This window comes from Hippopotamus amphibius, chromosome 10, assembly GCF_030028045.1.
Source record: "Hippopotamus amphibius kiboko isolate mHipAmp2 chromosome 10, mHipAmp2.hap2, whole genome shotgun sequence".
Taxonomy (NCBI): Eukaryota; Metazoa; Chordata; class Mammalia; order Artiodactyla; family Hippopotamidae; genus Hippopotamus; species Hippopotamus amphibius.
Genome location: NC_080195.1, coordinates 35,740,361 through 35,761,606, shown reverse-complemented (window position 1 = coordinate 35,761,606; position 21,246 = coordinate 35,740,361). Strand labels below are relative to the sequence as shown.

General features: G+C 38.9%; 1 protein-coding gene across 4 annotated transcripts in view; it reads left to right on the top strand.

The window, feature by feature from the left end:
- Positions 1–21,246, top strand: part of LOC130830077 (cyclin-Y-like protein 1) — a 75,400-nt gene that overhangs the window by 41,414 nt on the left and 12,740 nt on the right. For 3 of the 4 annotated variants that reach the window (XM_057696986.1, XM_057696988.1, XM_057696987.1), the window contains 5 exons: positions 1,918–1,992; positions 3,854–3,888; positions 8,847–8,947; positions 18,625–18,660; positions 20,867–20,918. In XM_057696986.1, coding sequence (XP_057552969.1) covers positions 1,918–1,992; positions 3,854–3,888; positions 8,847–8,947; positions 18,625–18,660; positions 20,867–20,918 — 299 coding nt within the window. The remainder of the gene's footprint in view (positions 1–1,917; positions 1,993–3,853; positions 3,889–8,846; positions 8,948–18,624; positions 18,661–20,866; positions 20,919–21,246) is intronic. The other variant, XM_057696989.1, reaches the window with a different exon arrangement.

Sequence of the window (21,246 nt, the reverse complement as noted above, 5' to 3'; positions counted from 1 at the left end):
ACAGCTGTGATCCGCCAGTCCTTGGTCATGTGCCCATGTTTGAACCCCCTAGGATAGATTAGGGGCGTGCCAGCTTTCTTCTGGTCACTTGGGCTAAGTTTGCTTTGTTCTGCATGTTGTCATTTCTTTTATCCCAGCCTTCTTGATTTCTGTATTTAGATCCATCGTAGCACATCTTGGGGGGGAGGGGGCAGGGGGTGGGGGTGTTGCTAAAACTTGCTTCTGTTTGATTCTGGCCCTTACTTTTCTTGGTCTACCATTGAAAATTGTTAAGTTTTACCATGCCATAGACACTGATAAAATAATTTGGCTACTTTGCAAACATTTCTGCTCATGTTTTAGATTCAAATGTAGTCTATTTACTTTCTTTTTGGTACAGGTAAGTAGTCATGAATCCTTTCAGAAGCCTTAGGTTAGAGGCAGCTGTGAAAGTCTCTGCCTGTCACTTTGTGGACAACTGAAATTTATTTTCCCATTGTCTCAGTTTTCAAATATGTAGGGGAAAAAACTTTAAAATAATTTAATGGGTCTTTTACATAAAAATGTTGAATGAATTATTTTCTCGAAAAGCAGCTTACTAAACTTCAAATTCAGTGAAGGAATTTTTCCTGAAGAACAAAGCAATTGGTTTAGCTGTAAATTTCTAATGCTGGCAGTAACATTAAAATGGATGGCTCAGATTCCTGCTAAACTGGGAAGTCCCAAATTTCTGTTCGTGCCAAGTTCTTTTTTGGGGGAAATGGGATTCTAGGTAAACAAATTTGTGAAATACTGGGGTTAGACAGAATTCACTACTAGACTGCTTAGTTTTTAATATATCAGTGTGTATTCTTTTGATTCTCTGAGAGTCGGGGATATAGTGTATTTCACTGTGACCACCAAATCCCTCTGTAAAAAATAAAAGTTATTACGTGGTTTGGGAAATATTGCCTTAACCATTACTCTTTCTCTGAATCTTGGTCCAGTTTCTTAAAAGATGGGTTAAGTGGTTTGAGATGGACTTTGCTGAGGAAATGTCGTAGGGCTTTTATATTTATTTGTTTGTTTGAAACCATAAGCTTACGATCCTGTGTGGTGGCTGGCACTTGTTTTGTATTTCTGCCTAAATAGAAGACTATCCCGCCTTGGTGCAAGGTGGACTGCAGGCAGACCCACCTTTTTACGTAGGTATGGCTGAAATTTTTTCCAAGTAGCCTTATGATCTGCTCCAGAAAGTACTCTTCTTGAAGCCCCAAATTAATCATGCGGCATGGAATGAAGAAGTGAGAGTTTAGCTTTGGAAATAGAGGGCAAAGTTAAAAATCACTATCACGGAAGTGTTCCTGTAGATTAGAACATTGAACTTTTATGTAGTCCTCTTCAGTCTGCCATGATGAATAGCCCCCACGTAAACCACAGCCACCTAAATGAGTTCATTTGTTGAATGGTGTTAGAATTAGCCATTTGATTGTCTGAAGACCATTTGCCAAAAGCAACTCGCTATTTTTTGGCATGCTTGATATGTTGAGCTGGTATCTGACAATAGTTGGCCACAGCATAGTTTGCTTCTTGAGACTGTTCCTGGAATGTGCTAGTAATATCATCTTAAAGGAGGGTGACTGAATTTTTAATTGATAAGTAGGAGGGGAGTCACATATATGATTCATCTAAAAGTAGCATCGATTATTTAGGTGCAAGTTAAGAAAAGTGTAAGTCATAGCCATGGTTTTATTCCACCTGTATGGAGAGTTTCTACAATTTTTCTGTTTCCCAATAGAATTTTTATATTGTTGGCTTTAACTAAAAGTGCCTTTTTGTCATTACTAAAAGCTCTTCTCAAGACTATTAAAAGTGATTGAAATCAGTGTGTAGCTATTTTAAAAATCATGTATTTTTCTACTCAACTGAATTATCACACCTTTTTCTCTTCCTACACAGATTTTGCTTTGGAAACAAACCCTTCTGACCAGCCAAGGGCAAGCACAATTTTCCAGAGCAAATCTCAAACGGATGGTAAGACACTGGTTTTTTGTCCCTGAGCAAAAGATTGAAAACGGTTTTTGTTTTGTATTATGGGAAGGATTTAGAAGAACTCTTACAATGGTTTAAATGTTTCATTTTTTTTCATGTATTCACTCATCTTATTTTAATATATGATGATTCAGTGTCCTTTAGTTGTCACTGTTTTAGTGAGGAGAACACTTAAACCATCTGTCGATACATTTTGCCACTTCTTTATCAACATCGCCAACTGGCCCCATGATTTAGATGTGGTCTGTTTCTCCATGATACTTTGTTCTTTCCCCCTTGCTCCAAAGAGCACACGTGTTAAAGATGAGTGATAGGGTTTAGGTCAGAGTTAGGTTTTCATTTGATCAAATCCAGAACATCAGTTGTTATACATGGGAATTGAGTCTTGTGATTCTGGCTCTGTTTTACAGAGTGCTCACCCAGATGAGCGTATCTCACATCCAGATTTATGCTACGCAGAACTTTGAAGCTATTCAAAACTTTCTCATCCTAATGTAGTGCTGTGCCAGGGTAATCAGAGCAACATGCCTTATGGGGTTTCACAGAAGATTATCCTCAGCATGTGAAACTCATGTAAATTTCCTGTGTCGTGCTTGTTTTAAGAGGAGAATCAGAACTGTAGAATTTTTGGCACTCCTGCTTGCCTTCCTTAATGTTATGTTAAATCCTAGTTTATTTGCCAAAAAGCCATCCATGACCAACTTTTTCAGTTGATGACCAGAGCAGAAATACAAGTGAACCTTCCATAACATTTGAAGTGATGCAGCACCGTAAAAAATGGCGTTTTCTTTGTTTCCCCATTAGATGGCTGGTTTTTAGGAAAGGGTATAACTCAGGAACAGCCAGGTGGAAGAGATGCAGAGGGCCAGGCACAGGGACAGGGCGCAGAGCTTTCATGCCGTCTCTGAGGGCACCACATGTTCACCAGCTTGGAAGCTCCTAGGGTTTTTAACTTGGCATTTTTCCAGTGTGTGTACTTTGTCTTGAGACAATCATTTCTGGTTAGGATTGCTCTATTTCTCAGTTTCTTCCAGAGCCATGAGCTGCTCACATGTAGAGAGACTGTGGAGACAGTAAAAGAAAAGTGGCCCCGTGCCCATCTCTCTCTTCAGTCTTAAAGAATTTGTGCCTGTAATGCCCATCCTGAGTTAAAGGGGGTGGTGTGGGAAAGAGTGTGGCCCAAGACCCTCTTTGACCTTTTATTCTCCTGGCCTTTGTTGGAGCAAAACAGTTTTGTGTGCTGTAGATAATGTTCAGTTAGGTTAGCACACTCATTTTAAAATTTAAATTTAAGATAGGTTACTTTCCAGTTGTGTAAAGACCCATGTATTTTTTCAGTAAGGTATTTGAGTAGGTTACCAATAAGTGATTCAGGATGCTTCCAGGGATACTAGTGCATTTAGAGATGAGTGCCTGGCCAGCTGGTTCTTCGAGTTGTCATCTGTTAGATGCTGGTAATTAAAGTAAGCTGTGTGTAAATGTAGAATTAGAATATACTACTGAATAGTAGTCCAGCTGTGCAGCAGAGTAAATTTTTGCATTAGCTACATTTCTCACCTGGCCTAATTTGCTTTGTTCTTTTCCTTTGTAAATGGAGAGTCTTTGGTTTGTCCCTAATACAGAATATCTGTTAGGTCAAAAAGTAAAACTTGAGTTTTTAGATTTTATTTATAGCACTCATCTTGCTGGGTGATTTAAATTATATATTCTGTTGGAAATTATTTTAGAAAATAAAATGGAATTTTATCTCATTATGTTATTGGTAATCCGTCAGATAGTGACAGCTTTTATTTTTCTGTGGCGTTTGTATCAGAATTCATCAGTTAATTTTTTTTATTCTTAGTGCGAGAAAAGGGGAAGAGCAACCATCTAAACCATGTAAGTAAACAGTTGCAAAGTGACGAAATTAATGGTTTGAATTAAAAATGTCTGCCACGAATCCTGAAAAATATGATGGATCCAATACTATTAGCGTGGACCTCTTTTTTGTAGATTTTCTAGCTCTCTTTTCCTAATTATCCAATGTATGCAGGAAAGTCTTTGACTTAGTAGTGCCTATTTTTTAAGGATTCTGACATTCAAGTTAAATTTCAGTAATATGGTTGTGGTATAAAGATCTGCCTTAAATTCTTTTGCCTTAATCTTTTGATCTTATTTTTTTAACCAAAGTAATAAACGTGTAATAGGTAAGTTAATTTTTAGCACTGTCCATTAACCTCTTGTCATAGCAGGTGAACGCTTAGCTTCCTCACTCCACCATGACCTTATTTCCCTCCCTCTGTTCCTTCAACATGTATCAGTTTTTATGAAATCAGAATCAATGTTTACATTATTAAGACTGTGAATATTATGTATTGCTGAACCATATAGTTCTATGACTGTGCCTCTTCCTTGTACACCATTCTTTTTCTTAAGTATTAATGACATTTGAGCACTTCTGCACTTCTCCAGGATACTCCAATCCCCCTCTTCCTAGCCAATGTGATCTCATACAGCTCCCTGGCCAGTCTCCCTGCTTTGACATCCTTCATTTCTTCCGTGGAATTAATTTCCTGACTATATTCACTTGCCTGTTTTCTAACAGCTGTTTTTTTCCCCAAATGTTGTAACATTTGTCACATGCCATCTGCTAAGCCACATCTGTTCCATTTTTTCCTTGGAGACGCTCTTCTCCAACCTTTTGTCTTCCTACTCCCACATAGACTAGTTTTCCCCGGCTCTGTGTCTCTTTTCCTGGGATATCTGTGAGAAGTCATCTGGGATCTTACATAACTGCTCTCTTGTGTTGGGTGCCTGATGTCCTAGATTCTATGTTTCCCTCTGTCTTGTTATACTCCCTTGTTTACTGGACACATTTTTCTGGGGAAAGGGCACATGAGCAGAAATTTTATAGAGATCTAGCCTCTCTGAAACTCCTGTTTGATAAAGTATAGAATTCTAGGTTGAAACTAATTTTTGCAGTTCTAAAGACATTTCCCTCTTCTTCTCATTGACAGTGTTGCTCTTAAGTCTGTCAACATATGATACATTGTACATTACCGGTTTTAGTCATTTTCCCCCATCCCTTCCTTCTCTGGAACCTTTTAGTACCTTCTCTCCCTGGGATTTTGAAATTTCATAATATGGTTTGGTATAGACCTTTTTTGTGTGTTTCTTTGATATTTTCTGGGTTTTTTTTTTTTTCCTGGATTCCTATTATTCAGATGTTGGAAGTCCTAGAGCAGTATTCCTGTACAGATCTCTAATTAATTTCTTTCCCCTTCTGTTTTGCATTTTGTCTTTTTGTCCCACTTACTGGAGATTTCCTTGACTATACTCTAATCCTATTGAATATATTGTTTTGTCTACCTTATTTTTATAGAGTTCTTACATCCTGTCATTCTTTTTTTTTTCACTGATGCAATTTCTCGTCTTTCTGTGGATGTTTAAGATATTTTTTTAAAGTTTTCACTTACTTCTGAATTTTATCACTCTCATCAATTCCTTCTCCCTGTTTTGATCTCTTCCTTGTTGGGGCCTTCCCTCAAACGTGTGGTGGGCCCTGACTGTCTGTTAAGACCTAATTGGAAGCATCACTGGAAGGATTTGGGGGACCACGCCTCTGAATTGTGAGCCTGCTTTGGTTTCTGGAAGGCAGATTGACTTTCTTGTTCCTGTCGCAGTCATTCTCTGTAGGTACCAAGGTTGTGCTTCCTCTCTCCTGCCATGTCAGTTACCACTGCTTTATGTAGCCTTTTCATCTTTCAAATGTTAAAAATCATCTGCTGTCTTTATCCTGTCTTATGTATAGCCTTTATAGCATTTTTTAAAAATGCCTTTAATTCTAATGAGATGATATCTCTGAAGGAAGGGGAAGAGGAAATAGATTTGTGGTCAGTCCACTCAAACTTAGATTTATACTTTGAATATAGGTTCTACGTTTACAGTTTTAATTCAATATAATGATATTAATTCAGACAATATGTTTGATTATACCTTAATTAAAATATTGTACTTTTCTGCTAAGGCCTTTATGAAGAATTTAATTCAAATCACTCACCATACCGTATTGTTCATTAATGTGCAACATAGATGGAATATTATGTGTGAAGTATTACAAATTTTTAAGTTAAAGTCATTGATTCTTAGTAAACATATCCAAAACTTGTGAAAAGGGGGAGGACAAAAGTGACCTTTAGCTTTATTTTTTTAATGGGTTGAAGTCAGAGGCATTAGGCACAGTGAGAAGAGTCTCTGGGTGGGGGCAGGATTTCAGCAGTTTTGGGGGTTGTCACTAGCCTTCTAGGTATGATTATTTTTTCGTCTTTGCCATTAAACCTGAAGTCTACTAAGCAACCCTTTCCCCTTGTAAAGATTGTAAAACTCCATGTATTCTGTCCTGAGTGAAGATAAATACTGTTCTTCAGCAACCAGTTGAAATAATACCTATGAACATTAAACTGTCAGTAGCTGTTGGATTTTTTTTTTTTTTTGGATTTGAATTTTATATCCTTATGTGTGTCCGTGTAGTTTATTGAGGTTTTGAGCCAGCAGTGGTAAGGCTCTAATCATAAAGGACAGTTATCTTAAATTTTCAAGCAAGATGAGAGGAAAGTAACCTGCTGGCAGGTAATATATCCAGGCTTTGCTCAGAGGCTTTAATTCTGCCATTCTTCAGTGAATACTCGATGCTAAAAAGTTGGAATAGCTTTGGGAGTAGGCCTGCGGAAGTGTTTCTTTGGTAGGATCGAGCCAGTAGACTGTAAGTTGCTGATACGTTAAAGGAGCCCCCATAGGGCCGTAAGACCACAACAGAAAAAAGAAAATTTTAATAGAGGAAAACAGGGTAACTATCACCCAAAGCTCTACCAACTAGTCTCTAGTAAGGAAATAGCATTTCCTTACTATTTTTATTCTCCTCATATACAGAGTTTTGGTCAGAATTGACTTTTACTATGTGAGTGTATGTCATATTCTACCCTAATAGCAATGACCTTAAGAGATAACCTGCTTCATTTAGAAGAAAAGTATTTGAATGAATGAATTTTCATTTTTCATGCTGTATCTGTTTTTTGAGGTTCTAAAATTACACATTAACCAAATAGCTTAAGGACCATATCAGAGTTTGAGTTTGAAACATTTCTCGTTTGAAGGATAAATTAGTCCTCCAAATAGTGATACTTTTCAAATAGGTTCCATCTAGAACTTTTTGTTAATAAGGAATAAGTGGCTTTGCCATAAAACATCTGAAACAAGCAAAATGGTGTTTTCTATACCATTTGTATATTTCTGATTATTGGCTGCTGGCAATGTTTATTTAAATGCTGTGTATTTTAAAAAGCATCAAGTAGATTTTCTCCCTTCCTCACCTTTCGTGTATTTGTGGAATACACTGATGGGAGAGCGAGACAGCATGATGAAAACTATTTTATATTAATAGGAGGCAGGAAGGCTTATCTGAATGAGTAAACAAACAGAAACCAAAAACAAAACCAAGCATTACAATTGTTTGTATTCTGTGATGTTAAAGAATGCTGCTATTACTTTCAACTGCTGATAGTGAGCAGGATTTGGTTAGTGGCCTTACTTTAAGAAAGAGCATTGTCCTAACATCATTGAGGCTATTTTAGTATTTGACTATTGCTGCATTCTTGGGCTCTTCACAAATAAATGGATACTTCTAAAGTGTTTGAAAGATAGTTTATTCTCTAGAGGGTCTCAGAAAGTTCCTTGTCACCTATTCAATACCACTGCAGATAAATTCTCACGAATTTGTATCTTTAGTAAGATTTACCTTCTAGTTGTAAGTGATCTTAAAAAATTTCTCAAGCACTTGTGGAATCCTAATTTGTCCCACATTCTGTGCTCAGCAGCTGGAGGTAGGAGAAGAATCTTCCCTAACCTGGAGCAGCTTGCTTACTTATGAGGGCGATACCATGCAAGCAGTTGAGCCCATGTAACAGTTGGTAAATTAGATGTGTTGAGTGTACAGAATGGGAGAAGTTTTGTGGTGTGGCTGCTGGCAGATACATGCTGGAGGTAGATGGGGTCAGGCTTGCTGGGACAAGGAGGGAAAAAAAGGCGTTGCAGGCAGAGAGCAGAATGCGTGAGGCAGGAAAGTGTCATGAGGAGTGTCAAATATGTAGAAAAGAATTGATGAAATTTTGAAATGAATGGAAAGTATTCTCTGAGGTTCTCAATTGAGTAATGTGGTGGCAGTCTTACTTAAACATGAAGTGAGAAGTTAAACTCTCAGAGTTGTTTTATCTGTTTTTTGGATGTGAGAGAATCTTCAAGCAGTACCTTTTTGTCCTCCAGATAAGGAAATTGAGGCCCAGAGAGACTTCCCGCCCTGAGCTTGTTAGAGATAGAGCACCCCTGGCATGCCCAGCCTCTGATTCACAAACGTTTGTTTCGTCACTGTCTCATTATTGGCATTCATTTACTGCCGTGAAATGCTCTTGCATTGATACTACATAAAGCATTACATTTTATTGTAGTAAAGGAGTAGAAATAGAAAATCTCAGCTGCATTTCTTTGCTTAAGGAAAAAACACTGAAATCTTATTCTAAACTTTTTACATTATTATAAAGGTAATTTATAATAGGTGCTTGCCAGGTTGGATTGTAGGTACTATACCAAGGGCAGCATTTTATAAACCATTTCTCCAATCTCATCTGTGGAAGTTAGAGTGTAGAGGTTTCCCATAGAGCTTCACAGGATATCACACTCACACAGTTCATGGAGTGTAAGAAAAATCTTAATGCTTTATCGTTTGACATTTTAAGCGAGGAAAAAACACCCTTTTATAGGTTTAACTTACTGTGACATTTTCTTCTACTTCCCTTCCCCTTCAGGTATCTCCAGGGCAGCTTACTAAAAAGTATAGCTCATGCTCAACAATATTTCTAGATGACAGCACAGTCAGCCAGCCTAATCTTACAACCACAATAAAATGGTGAGTACAACTAGGTTGCCAAGGGCTGAGTGACAGAGACCCCCTCATTGCTAAAAGCACCGGAGCCATACGCAATTTCATTCATTTGAATTGTCCTTTTCAGTGATCAGGTTAAGAAACTGGTGTCAACTATATATTGATTTCAGGGACCTAACTATGGATTTTCAGTTTCCATTTTAATCTTAGAGTGCATGATAGAAGGAAAAGCCAGAGAGCAAATACGAAATCCCAGGAAAAGTATAAATCTTTATTTGATGCATTTCTGTTGTTTTGGTTTTTTTTTTCAGACTCTTTATTGGAATATATTTGCTTTACACTCTTGTACCCGTCTTTGAGGTACACCAAAGTGAATCAGCTGCATCTACACATATATCCCCACATCCCCTCCCTCCCGCAACTCCCCCCCACCCTCCCCATCCCGGCCTTCCAAGGCATCTCCCATCAAGTTGATCTCCTTTTGTTATACAGCAACTTCCCACTAGCTATCTATTTTACAGCTGGTAGTGTAAATATATCTATGCTACTCTCTCACCTCGTCCCAGCTTCCCCTTCACCCCTTACCCCACCCCCGTGTCCTCAAGTCCATTCTCTACTTCTGTATGTCCACTCTTGCCTGTCACTGGGTTCATCAGTACCATTTCTTCAGATTCCATATATATGTGTTCGCATACAGTATTTGTTTTTCTCTTTCTGGCTTACTTCACTCTGTATGACAGACTCTAGGTCTATCCACCTCATGACATATAGTTCCATTTCATTCCTTTTTATGGCTGAGTAATATTCCATTGTATATATGTGCCACACTTCTTTATCCATTCATCTGTTGATGGGCATTTAGGTTGTTTCCATGTCCTGGCTATTGTAAATAGTGCTGCAATGAACATTATGGGACATGTTTCTTTATGGATCATGGTTTTCTCTGGGGTATATGCCCAGGAGTGGGATTACTGGGCCATATAGTAGTTCTATTTTTAGTTTTTTAAGGAACTTCCAAACTGTTTTCCAGAGTGGCTGTACCAGCTTACATTCCCACCAACAGTGCAGGAGAGTTCCGTTTTTTCCACACCCTCTCCAACATTTATTGTCTCTAGATTTTGTGATGATGGCCATTCTGACCGGTGTGAGGTGATACCTCATTGTGGCTTTCACCTGCATTTCTCGAATGATTAGTGATGTTGAGCATCTTTTCATGTGTTTGTTGGCCTTCTGTATGTCTTCTTTGGTGAAATGTCTATTTAGGTCTTCCGCCCATTTGTGGATTGGGTTATTTGCTTTTTTGGTATTCAGCTGCATGAGCTGCTTGTATATTTTGGAGATTAATCCTTTGTCCATTGCTTGGTTGGCAAGTATTTTCTCGCATTCTGAGGGTTGTCTTCTTGTCTTGTTTATGGTTTCTTTTGCTGTGCAAAAGCTTTTAAGTTTCATGAGGTCCCATTTGTTGATTCTTGATTTTATTTCCATGATTGATTCTAGGAGGGGGGTCAAAAAAGATCTTGCTTTGATGGATGTCATAGAGTGTTCTGCCTATGTTTTCCTCTAAGAGTTTTATGCTGTCTGGCCTTACATGTAGGTCTTTAATCCATTTGGAGTTTCTTTTTGTGTATGGTGTTAGGAAGTGTTCTAATGTCATTCTTTTACATGTCGCTGTCCAAATTTCCCAGCAGCACTTACTGAGGAGGCTGTCTTTTTTCCATTGTATTTTCTTACCTCCTTTGTCAAAGATAAGCTGCCCATATGTGCTTGGGTTTATCTCCGAGTTCTCTATTCTTTTCCATTGATCTTCCTTTCTATTTTTGTGCCAGTACCGTACTGTCTTGATCACTATGGCCTTATAGTAGGGTTTGAAGTCAGGAAACCTAATTCCACCAACTCCGTCTTTCCTTCTCAAGATTGCTTAGGCTCTTTGGGGTCTTTTGCGTTTCCATACAAAGCGCAAGATTTGTTGTTGTAGTTCTGTGAAAAATGCCATTGGTAATTTGATAGGCATTGCGTTGAATCTATAAATTGCTTTGGGTAAGATAGTCATTTTCACAGTGTTGATTCTTCCAATCTAGGAACATGGTATGTCCCTCCATCTGTTTGTGTCGTCTCTGATTTCTTTCATCAGTGTCTTCTAGTTTTCTGCATACAGGTCTTTTGCCTCCTTAAGCAGGTTTATTCCTAGGTATTTTATTCTTTTTGTTGCAGTGGTAAATGGAAGAGTTTCCTTAATTTCTCTTTCTGTTCTTTCATTGTTAGTGTATAGGAATGCAAGAGATTTCTGCACATTAATGTTGTATCCTGCTACTTTACTAAATTCATCGATTAGTGCTAGCAGTTTTGTGGTAGAGTCTTTAGGGTTTTCTGTGTATAGTATCATGTCATCTGTGAAGAGTGACAATTTTACTTCTTTTCCAATTTGGATTCCTTTTATTTCATTTTCTTCCCTGATTGCTGTGGCTAACACTTCCAAAACTATGTTGAATACTAATGGTGAGTGTGGACATCCCTGTCTTGTTCCTGTCCTTAGAGGGTATACTTTCACTTTATCGCCATTTAGGACGATGTTGGCTCTTGGTTTGTCATATATGGCTTTTATTATGTTGAGGTAATGTCCTTCTATGCCCATTTTCTGGAGAGTTTTTATCATAAATGGATGTTGGATTTTGTCAAAAGCTTTTTCTGCGTCTATTGAGATGATCATATGGTTTTGATCCTTCAATTTGTTAATATGGTGTATCACATTGATTGATTTGCATATGTTGAAGAATCCTTGCATTCCAGGGATAAACCCCACTTGATCATGATGTATGATCTTTTCAATGTGCCGTTGGAGTCTGTTAGCTAGTATTTTGTTGAGGATTTTTGCATCTATATTCATCTGTGATATTGGCCTGTAATGTTCTTTTTTTGTGACCTCTTTGCCTGGTTTTGGTATCAGGGTGATGGTGGCCTCGTAGAATGAGTTTGGGAGTGTTCCTCCTCCTGCTATAATTTGGAAGAGTTTGAGAAGGATGGGTGTTAGGTCTTCTCTAAATGTTTGATAGAACTCGCCTGTGAATCCATCTGGCCCTGGGCTTTTGTTTGTTGGGAGATTTTCAATCACAGTCTCAATTTCCGTACTTACGATTGGTCTGTTCATTGTTTCTATTTCTTCCTGGTTCAGTTTTGGAAGATTGTACTTTTCTAAGAATGTATCCATTTCTTCCAGGTTATCCAATTGATTGGCATATAGTTGCTTGTAGTAGTCTCTCATGATGTTTTGTATTTCTGAGGTGTCCGCTGTTACTTCTCCTTTTTCATTTCTAATTCTGTTGATTTGCATCTTCTCCCTGTTTTTCCTGATAAGTTTGGCTAATGGTTTATCAATTTTGTTTACCTTCGCAAAGAACCAGCTTTTAGTTTTATTGATCTTTGCTATTGCTTCCTTCATTTCTTTTTCATTTATTTCTGCTCTGATCTTTATGATTTCTTTCCTTCTGCTCACTTTGGGGTTTTTTTGTTCTTCTTTCTCTAGTTGTTTTAGGTGTAAGGTTAGGTTGTTTATTCGATCATTTTCTTGTTTCTTGAGGGAGGACTGTATTGCTATAAACTTCCCTCTCAGAACTGTTTTTGCTGCATCCCATAAGTTTTGGGTCGTTGTGTCTTCATTGTCATTTGTTTCTAGGTATTTTTTTATTTCCTCTTTGATTTCTTTAGTGATTTCTCGGTTGTTTAATAGCGTATTGTTTCATCTCCATGTGGTTGTATTTTTTGCAGTTTGTTTCCTGTAATTGATATCTAGTCTCATGGCATTGTGGTCAGAGAGTATGCTTGATACGATTTCAATTTTTTTGAATTTACCAAGGCTTGATTTGTGACCCAAGATGTGATCTATCCTAGAGAATGTTCCATGTGCACTTGAGAAGAAAGTGTATTCTGTTGTTTTTGGATGGAATGTCCTATAAATATCAATTATGTTGAGATGATCTAATGTGTCATTTAAAGCTTGTGTGTCCTTATTGATTTTCTGTTTGGATGATCTGTCCATTGATGTAAGTGGGGTGTTCAAGTCTCCTACTATTATTGTGTTACTGTCAATTTCCCCTATTATGGCTGTTAGCATTTGCCTTCTGTATTGAGTTGCTCCTATGTTGGTTGCATAGATATTTACCATTGTGATATGTTCTTCTTGGTTGGATCCCCTGATCATTATGTAGTGTCCTTCCTTGTCTCTTGTAATAGCCTTTACTCTAAAGTCTAATTTGTCTGATATGAGTATTGCTCCTCCAGCTTTCTTTTCGCTTCCATTTGCATGGAGTATCTTTTTCCATCCCCTTACTTTCAGTCTGTATGTGTCCCTTGGTCTGAAGTGGGTTTCTTGTAGGCAGCATATAGAAGGGTCTTGTTTTTGTATCCATTCAACCAGTCTGTGTCTTTTGGTTGGAGCATTGAATCCATTTACATTTAAGGTGATTATTGACATGTGTGTTCCAATGACCATTTTCTTAATTGTTTTGGGTTTGTTTTTGTAGGTCATTTCATTCTCTTTTGTTTCCTGTTTAGAAAAGTTCCTTTAGCACTTGTTGTAAGGCTGGTTTGGTGGTGCTGAATTCTCTTAACTTTTGCTTGTCTGGAAAGCTTTTGATTTCTCCCTCGAATCTGAATGAGATTCTTGCTGGGCAGAGTATTCTTGACTGTAGGTTTTTCTCTCTCAGGACTTTCAATATATTCTGCCACTCCCTCCTGGCCTGCAGAGTTTCTGTAGAAGGATCAGCTGTTATCCTTATGGGTTTCCCCTGATATGTTATTCGCTGCTTTTAATGTTTTTTCTTTGTGTTTAATTTTTGTTAGTTTGATTAATATGTGTCTTGGTGTATTTCTCCTTGGGTTTATTCTGTATGGGACTCTCTGCGCTTCTTGGACTTGATTAATTATTTCCTTTCCCATGCTGGGGAAGTTTTCCACTCTAACCTCTTCAAATATTTTCTCAGACCCTTTCTTTTTTTCTTCTTCTTCTGGGATGCCTATGATTCGAATGTTGGTGCGCTTAATGTTGTCACCAAGGTCTCTGAGACTGTCTTCCTTTCTTTTTATTCTTTTTTCTTTTTCGTGCTCTGTGGCAGTTATTTCCCCCATTCTATCTTCTAATCCCCTTATTCGTTCTTCTGCCTCAGTTATTCTGCTGTTTATACCATCTAGAGTATTTTTAATTTCAGTTGTTATCTAGTACTGTGTTTGTTTGCTCTTTAATTCTTCTGATTCCTTTTTAACTGTTTCTTGTATTTTCTCTATTTTGTGATTGAGATTTTGGATCATCTTTACTATCATAACTCTGAATTCTTTTGCAGGCAATTTTCCTATTTCCTCTTCATTTATTTGTTCTTGTGTATTTTTACCTTGTTCCTTCATCTGTGGCATATTTTTTTGTCGTCTCATTTCCCCCCCACTTTGGATGGGTGGAATTGTGTTCCTGCTGGGTCTTGGTGTTAAGTTGAGAACCTCTGGGAGGTTCCTGGGAAGTGGGTTTCCCTGTCAGTCCAATGTTTTGGACTCAGAGCTCCCACCTCAGGAGCGCAGGCCTGACACTGGGCTTGTGTATCAAGATCCCACAAGCTGTGTGAAGCAGGGAAAACGAAGAAAAAAAAAAGGTAGGAGAACAGGAGGACAATAGCAAGCTAAAAACTACAATAGTAGGAAACTAACAGATGTGTTAGAAAAAATTTTTAAAAAAATGATGGAGCAACAACTGGATCGTAAAACAACTGCAATATCCTAGGTGAGGGGGTGGCAAGAGAAAAGAAAGAAAAAAAAAAGCCAGAAAAGGCCTTGGCTGTGGGGACGGGGCTTAGACAAGGGCAGTGGTGGGGGCGGATGTTAGGCAATGGGCCGAGCCTACGCTTAGAGAAGGCCCTGGGGGTGGTGGGGAATGGGGCATAGGTCCAGTGAGGTAGAGGGGCCTGGAAATGCCTCTGGTCCTGGGAGCAGAGGACCAGGTCAAGGTACCCAGCAGGCTCCCTGGGCCCAAGTTGGTGGGAGAGATGCAAGCACCTCCCCTAGTCCCTCCCCTAGTCCTCCAGTCTTGGAGGGCCCCTCCCCCTTGGCTTCTCTTATTTCCCACCCCCTCTCTCCTATTCCCCTAGAACCCTTACAGCTGCAGGGGGCACTGAAAGGCGGGAGACCACACTCTGATGCCCAACAGGCTTCCCAGGGCCAACGGGGCTTGGGTAATGCCTGCCGCACTTCCCCAGGTTTCCCAGTCTGGTAGGGTCCCTGTCTGCCTCTCTTCCTCTCCCCCGCCCCCCACTCTCCTAGGTTCTAAGCAGCTGGAGGGGGCCTGGAGAATGAAGGACCAGGTCGGGGAGCGCAGTTGGCCTCCCTGGCCAAGAGAGCAGGCGAAATGCCCTCCAGCCTCCCCTGTCCCCCAGTCTCAAAGCTCCCACCCCCTCCTGTCTGCCTCTCCACCTCCTCGCCCCTCCTCCCTCCTTCCACACCCCCCAGGACCCAGGCAGCCTGGAGGGGGCCTTGGAGGGTGGAGGACCCCACTGAGGAGGCCAGCAGGCCCCCCGGCCTCCTGGGTGGGAGAAACCCAATCGCGGTTTCCCCGATCTCCCCAGCCCCCAGCAGTCCCTCCAGGCAGGAACGTCTCCCCTCCCGCAGCCACCCCCCAGGGGTGCTGGTCCGGTCAGGCTTTCCCTTCCCCGCCCCCCTGACTTCCCCCAGGTCCTACCCGGTTGCTGCGGGGTTCCTGAGGTCTGCTTGGGCCTCAGGTCCCCCGCTGGCCTCTGGTAGCTCTTCTATTTGTGGGGGGACACAATCTCCACGTCTTCCCATGCCACCATCTTGACTCCGCCCCCCCGCCCCCCCCCCCCCCATTTTTGTTGTTAAGACCTTGATGAACATAATGAGAAGGAGCGGGCCTTTGTATTGGATAGTTCTAGACAAAATGATTTCTTTATGAGTTGTAGTCCTAAAACAATGTATACTACTTTGGAAGCTACTCTTAGAAGAAGGAACAGCTTGTCCCCTACTGGCACCATAGTGAATCTGCATTTAAATTTCATTGGATTTTGTCAGATTTATCCCACTGTGCATTTTTTTTTCCTGCACTATTTCTGGGTGAAATTTCACTTCTCCTTCCTGAACCCGAAAGAGGGGGAAAATACATCAAAGCAGTCTTAAGGAACACACTCTCAAGCTTAATTTCTTTGTAGATGCAGTTTGTTTGACTGAAGTTTTAATTTGAGATACATTTAATTTTTGTTCATATATCTATAAATACATCTCCAACACACCGTATCAATCACGGCAGAAGAACAATAAAAGAGGTGAAATTTTGGAAACATGGCTGTGGTTAGGTTTATACTTAAGACGTGAACAGTGTCATGAGGATGAAAACTGTTCATTAGCTTCTGGGAGCACCTCATGGTCCACAATTGGAGATGCACTTTCAAAACCCCCTAATGATGAACCTTTCGAGTTTATTTAAGAGAGAGAAGGTAAAACCAAACAGGATGCAGAGCTTTCTGACTCCCTTGGTGTTGTTCCCGGAACATTAATGTCTCCTTAGGATATGAATGTTGACTTTGCAGAGCACAGTTTGGGAAATGCTTTTTGAAAATATTAATCTCCTTCATTTTATTTTCCGTCTTAAAAAGATAAGTAATTTGTTGCTAATGTGCCAGCCTTTTTTTAGCTATGTAAATTATCAATAACTTCTCGTTAAAAACAGCAAGTTCCCAATCATAGTAATGCAACTTTCCCGTCTTACTTGTGATAATAGTTGTGGTCAAATCATGTTTCAGCAAACGCGGAGCCCTGTCTGTCTCTAAAGCCCTGAGTTTTGGCACTGAATGTTTTTATTTAGCCAAGACACTAAATCTGTGGGTAAAAAAATCACTGCTTTGGCTAGAGTCACAGCTTCTTTTGAATTCAAAAGAGCCTGATGTTCTAGTCTATACTTCAAACGTAGTTTTAAGGATTAACCTTGCTCAGACAAGTAGGTTTCATGCTTTTTTTCCCCAATCTAATGTAATTTTTGGAAGTACAATAAATTTTAATTAGCTCTCATTAAGTTTTAGAAATGATCATTCCGCACATTCATTATTGGTGAAATAACGGTTTACTGAGCTAATTAGTAGGGCCAATTGGCTTTTAGGAATGATTTTGAAAAGTGTTTTATCATGAGATTAGTTTTCAATGGGGTAGTTGTTCTCAGTGGGGTAGGTGAGCCTTATTAGAATCACTTATGAAACTTTTTCAAGATATATGTCTCTAAACACATGAATTCCACCTCCCCCCGGCCCCCAAGACACAGTGTCTGTGTGTCTGTCCCTCTCTCTCACACGCACTTTTTGCCAAGCGGGGGAATGTTGCGAGGCATGATTCTATGGACAAAAGCATCCCGAGTGATTCTGATCTTAACCCTACCTCATTCATGCTAAACTGTGCTGCACATTGCAGTCACCTGGGGATCTTTAAAAACAATCCTGATACACAAGTCATACCCAATGCCAGTGAAATCAGAACATTTTGAAGCAGAAGCCAGGCAGTTTTTAAAGCTTCTCAGGTGATCCCAGTGTGCAGCCGAGCTTGGGAGCCACTGTCTGGTTTGAGGGTAGGAGAAAGAGAACTGCTTCTGATAATTGGTGGGACCTTGGGTAAGCCAGTTTTAAGCCATGGTTCCCTTATCTGTAAAATGAGTTGTTTTAATGAGTTGTCATCTAAGGTTCAGTGGTCCTTTCATCATATAACTTCTAATTCTGTGATTTTTAAAATCAATTGGAAGATGAAACTTTGAAGCACTAGAGAAGTTTCCATCTTTGATGCTGACAGTGTTACAGGCCTTTATACAAGTGCTAAGATTCTATAGACCTACTTATAAAATTCAGATTTGCCTTCCCTCACTTATTTTGAGTTTCATTTTAGACACTGAGAACAAAGAGAAACATATAACTTAACCAGAAAACCCTTTGTTGCCTCATACACAACATCTGTGAATAACTTAGAAATATAGGAACTTAAAGAGTATCTGAGGACTTGTATCTGTCTGTTCATTAATACTTTATTTTAAGTAATTTGGAAATACCTGTCAGTGGTCGTATACTGTGTTGTAGTATGCTGCATTATTAGCACTGCTTATTCCAGGGTAGCCAGACCTATCCTCAATTTTGTGGCTGTAAAATTTTGCTATTAAAATTTCTAATACTTAGGTAAAAGTGATTTTAAATCATTTTATTTGGTATAGAGCATTTTTATTATTTACTTTTAGGGAAATAATGGAAAATGGATGGGTAGGTGGATAGTGAACTCAATCAACTGAGATGCAGGGCCTAACAAAAAAGCCACACACGCACACACCACCTACTGTATGGCTTGAATCTAAGCATGTGTATAGATAAATATAGCTTGTACAGGACGAAAGTTTCTGTAGGTAGAAGGACAAATGACTGGGGAAATATGTAATAATTTATATATTATAATAACCAAAACACGTCTTCTCACAGCATATCTGGCAGTTTGGGTCTCCTAATTTTGCTAAAAGCCGAAGAACCTTAAACCAGAGGGAACGCACCCATGGAGTACTGTTCTGAATTAGAGGATGTCAGGGCCACTGGACATCTGGAAGGTCTTCCCTCCCCGCCAACCCCTTTCCAAAATGTCTTCAGGTCTAACATGATAAAAATCAATTATTACAATATATTTTTTTCCCTCCACAGTGTGACCTTAGCAATCTATTACCACATAAAGAACAGGTGAGCTCTTTTAAAACCTATCTTGTTATTCCAGCTAATTAATTTACAAGGTATCATGTTTAGTGTTAGGTGATAACTATAGACATTATTGGAGTAAGCTTTTATTAGAATGCTTTTATTATAATATTGAAATGAGTCTTTTATTTTTATCTCAAGACTTAATTCTTCAGTTACTGGGTCTCTCAGAGTATTTGTTCATGTGGGTTATATTGATATTTACTATATTAGAAATTGAAATTGAGAATTAAAACCTTAAATCCATTGTATGTGAAAACAGCGTTTTCCTTAGCACTATGGAAATTTTGAGCTAGATAATGCTTTGTTGGGGGGGTGGGGGGTCGTCCTGTGCATTGTAGGGTATTTAGCAGCACACCTGGCCTCTGCTCACTAGATGCCAGGAGCGCCTTCTTCTTTCCTCCACATGACGACAACCAGAACTCTGCAGCCATGGGCAGAAGTCCCCTGGGGGATGAAATCACTCCTGCTTGGGAACCCCAGTGTTTAACATAGGTCATTTTTTAAACTGTTTTCCACAACAAAAAAGTTGAGAGAAGAGTATCTCATTGTTCATCGAAGACAGCTGATTCTTATATCTGCTCTGTCTTCAGTCATCTGTTTTGAAGAAACAATATGAAGACGATCCAGCCTCATGCAGATATATAGTTGGAAAAAGGTGTATTTTTAAAGCCTTCAGATAATTTGGTATATTCTTTGATACTGTACTAAAAGTCCACATGTGCTAGTTTCTTAAATTATTTAAAATGGAATTCTAAATCATATCCATGAACTTGTAGTAAATACTGTGTTAATTAATACCCATTGAACTGTCATGCATACTGAAGTGGATCTTTTTACCTGTACCTGATTTTACATTACTATACGTCGGTCATTTGGAAAGTATTGGTTCACATTTCTTTAGACAGTGTCAAAAACTCACTTTTGTTAGTATCACCACCAGTCTTACCAGAAAAGTCTTTAAATATTGAGAAGTTGTCAAGCTCACAGTAGATCAAGCTCACAATAGGACTTACAAGTTTTCCAAAAATCCTGATATTTTTAGCTTGATGGCTTGAATTTTATCATTAGCAACAGATACGTTACAGTTATTTTCCTTGAAGTAACAGGCTCACTTTGTTCATTTTTGGAAGAATGACTGTCACTTGTACATTCAAATAAAGGTGGTGTTCTATGAAAAAAATGGTTCAAATCAAGATGGTGTTCTATGAGAAAAGTGACTTAGCACTAAGTCAGAAATTCTTGTCCTTAACCCAACCGTATTTCAGTATGTACAAGTGCTTAATGCATACTTTCCACTTACTCAGAATATTAAAAAGAAGGATCAAGGGTTAAGAACAGTATTAATTGTTATGATTTTATCAGGGATGTTCTTAAGTAAAGCAGATTTGTTTTAAACTGCAAGTAGCTGTGAATAATTGAATGACTTCTAATTGAGTTTGGTACCACTGCTCAGAAACCAGCAGTTTTACCCACTTTTGCTCTTATGCAGACACAGCAAATGTCAAACAATGTAAAGGCAGGTAATGTCTTAGTATTCTTATACAAACAGTTTTGACATCTTGGGCCTCCTGAAGAGGGGATAGGGGAGGATCCCAGAGCCCTGCAGACCACATTTGGAGAACTGCTGTGTAAATTATGAGCACCGTGTATTAGTGTGGTGAAATTTTAAATAAAAAGCCTGGTCTCTTTTAAAATAAAAAGACAATTACATTTTTAACTCAAACTGTTTAAGAGAGACAAGAAGAAATACACGGTAAGACTATAATGTAAAGAAATAAAGAGAAAGAAACAGGGGAAAAAACTGAATCTCTCATTCACATTCATTGAAGTGAGAAGACTTCATTGCCCACCACCACTGCTTTATAAAACGTTCTTGTATTGATATATTTCCGTGTGAGGTTAGAGGAATGGAAATATATTGGTTTGCTAGCATTGCCTGTTAGGGAGGGTTAGTGCTTGTGAAGGCAACTCTGGCTGGTTGTTGTAGAAAAGATTTCAGAGTTTGATGTGCTGAATAAAAATAGGTCAGGAAACCTCTCTAAGGGCAGAATCCAGGACAAGAATTTGTAAAAAACTGTTTGCTTTGTCAAAGGTTAAGCTTCCTCTGCTCCTCTCTCTACTCCTAGCAGATGTTACTAAGATAGTAACTCCTGAATTAACTTTCTACATGCATATTCTTATTTTATAGAGATGCAAATAGATCCCTGGATATTTTTGATGAGAGATCACATTCACTCACAGTAAGTGTCAGTTTTACTGAAGTATTTTTCTCTTATAGTTGTTTATTTCATGCTGATTTGCTTTGAAATTAGTTACTAGAAGAAAATTACTCCCTCCAGCTCAAGGTCTAAATCATCTTCCTCTGAAGTCTTCTTCCCCACCCCATGTTGTGTCTAGTCATTTTACCAAAGGCATGTTGTATAAGGGGTGTGATGGATAAGAACTGAGTTGTGCTTTGTATGATTAGTGAGCAGGTAAGTACACATACCCAAGTAACAGAAGGTGTATCTTTTTGAAGGATGATTTTCCATAACATCAAAGAATGTAAATATTTGTAAATAAACCTAA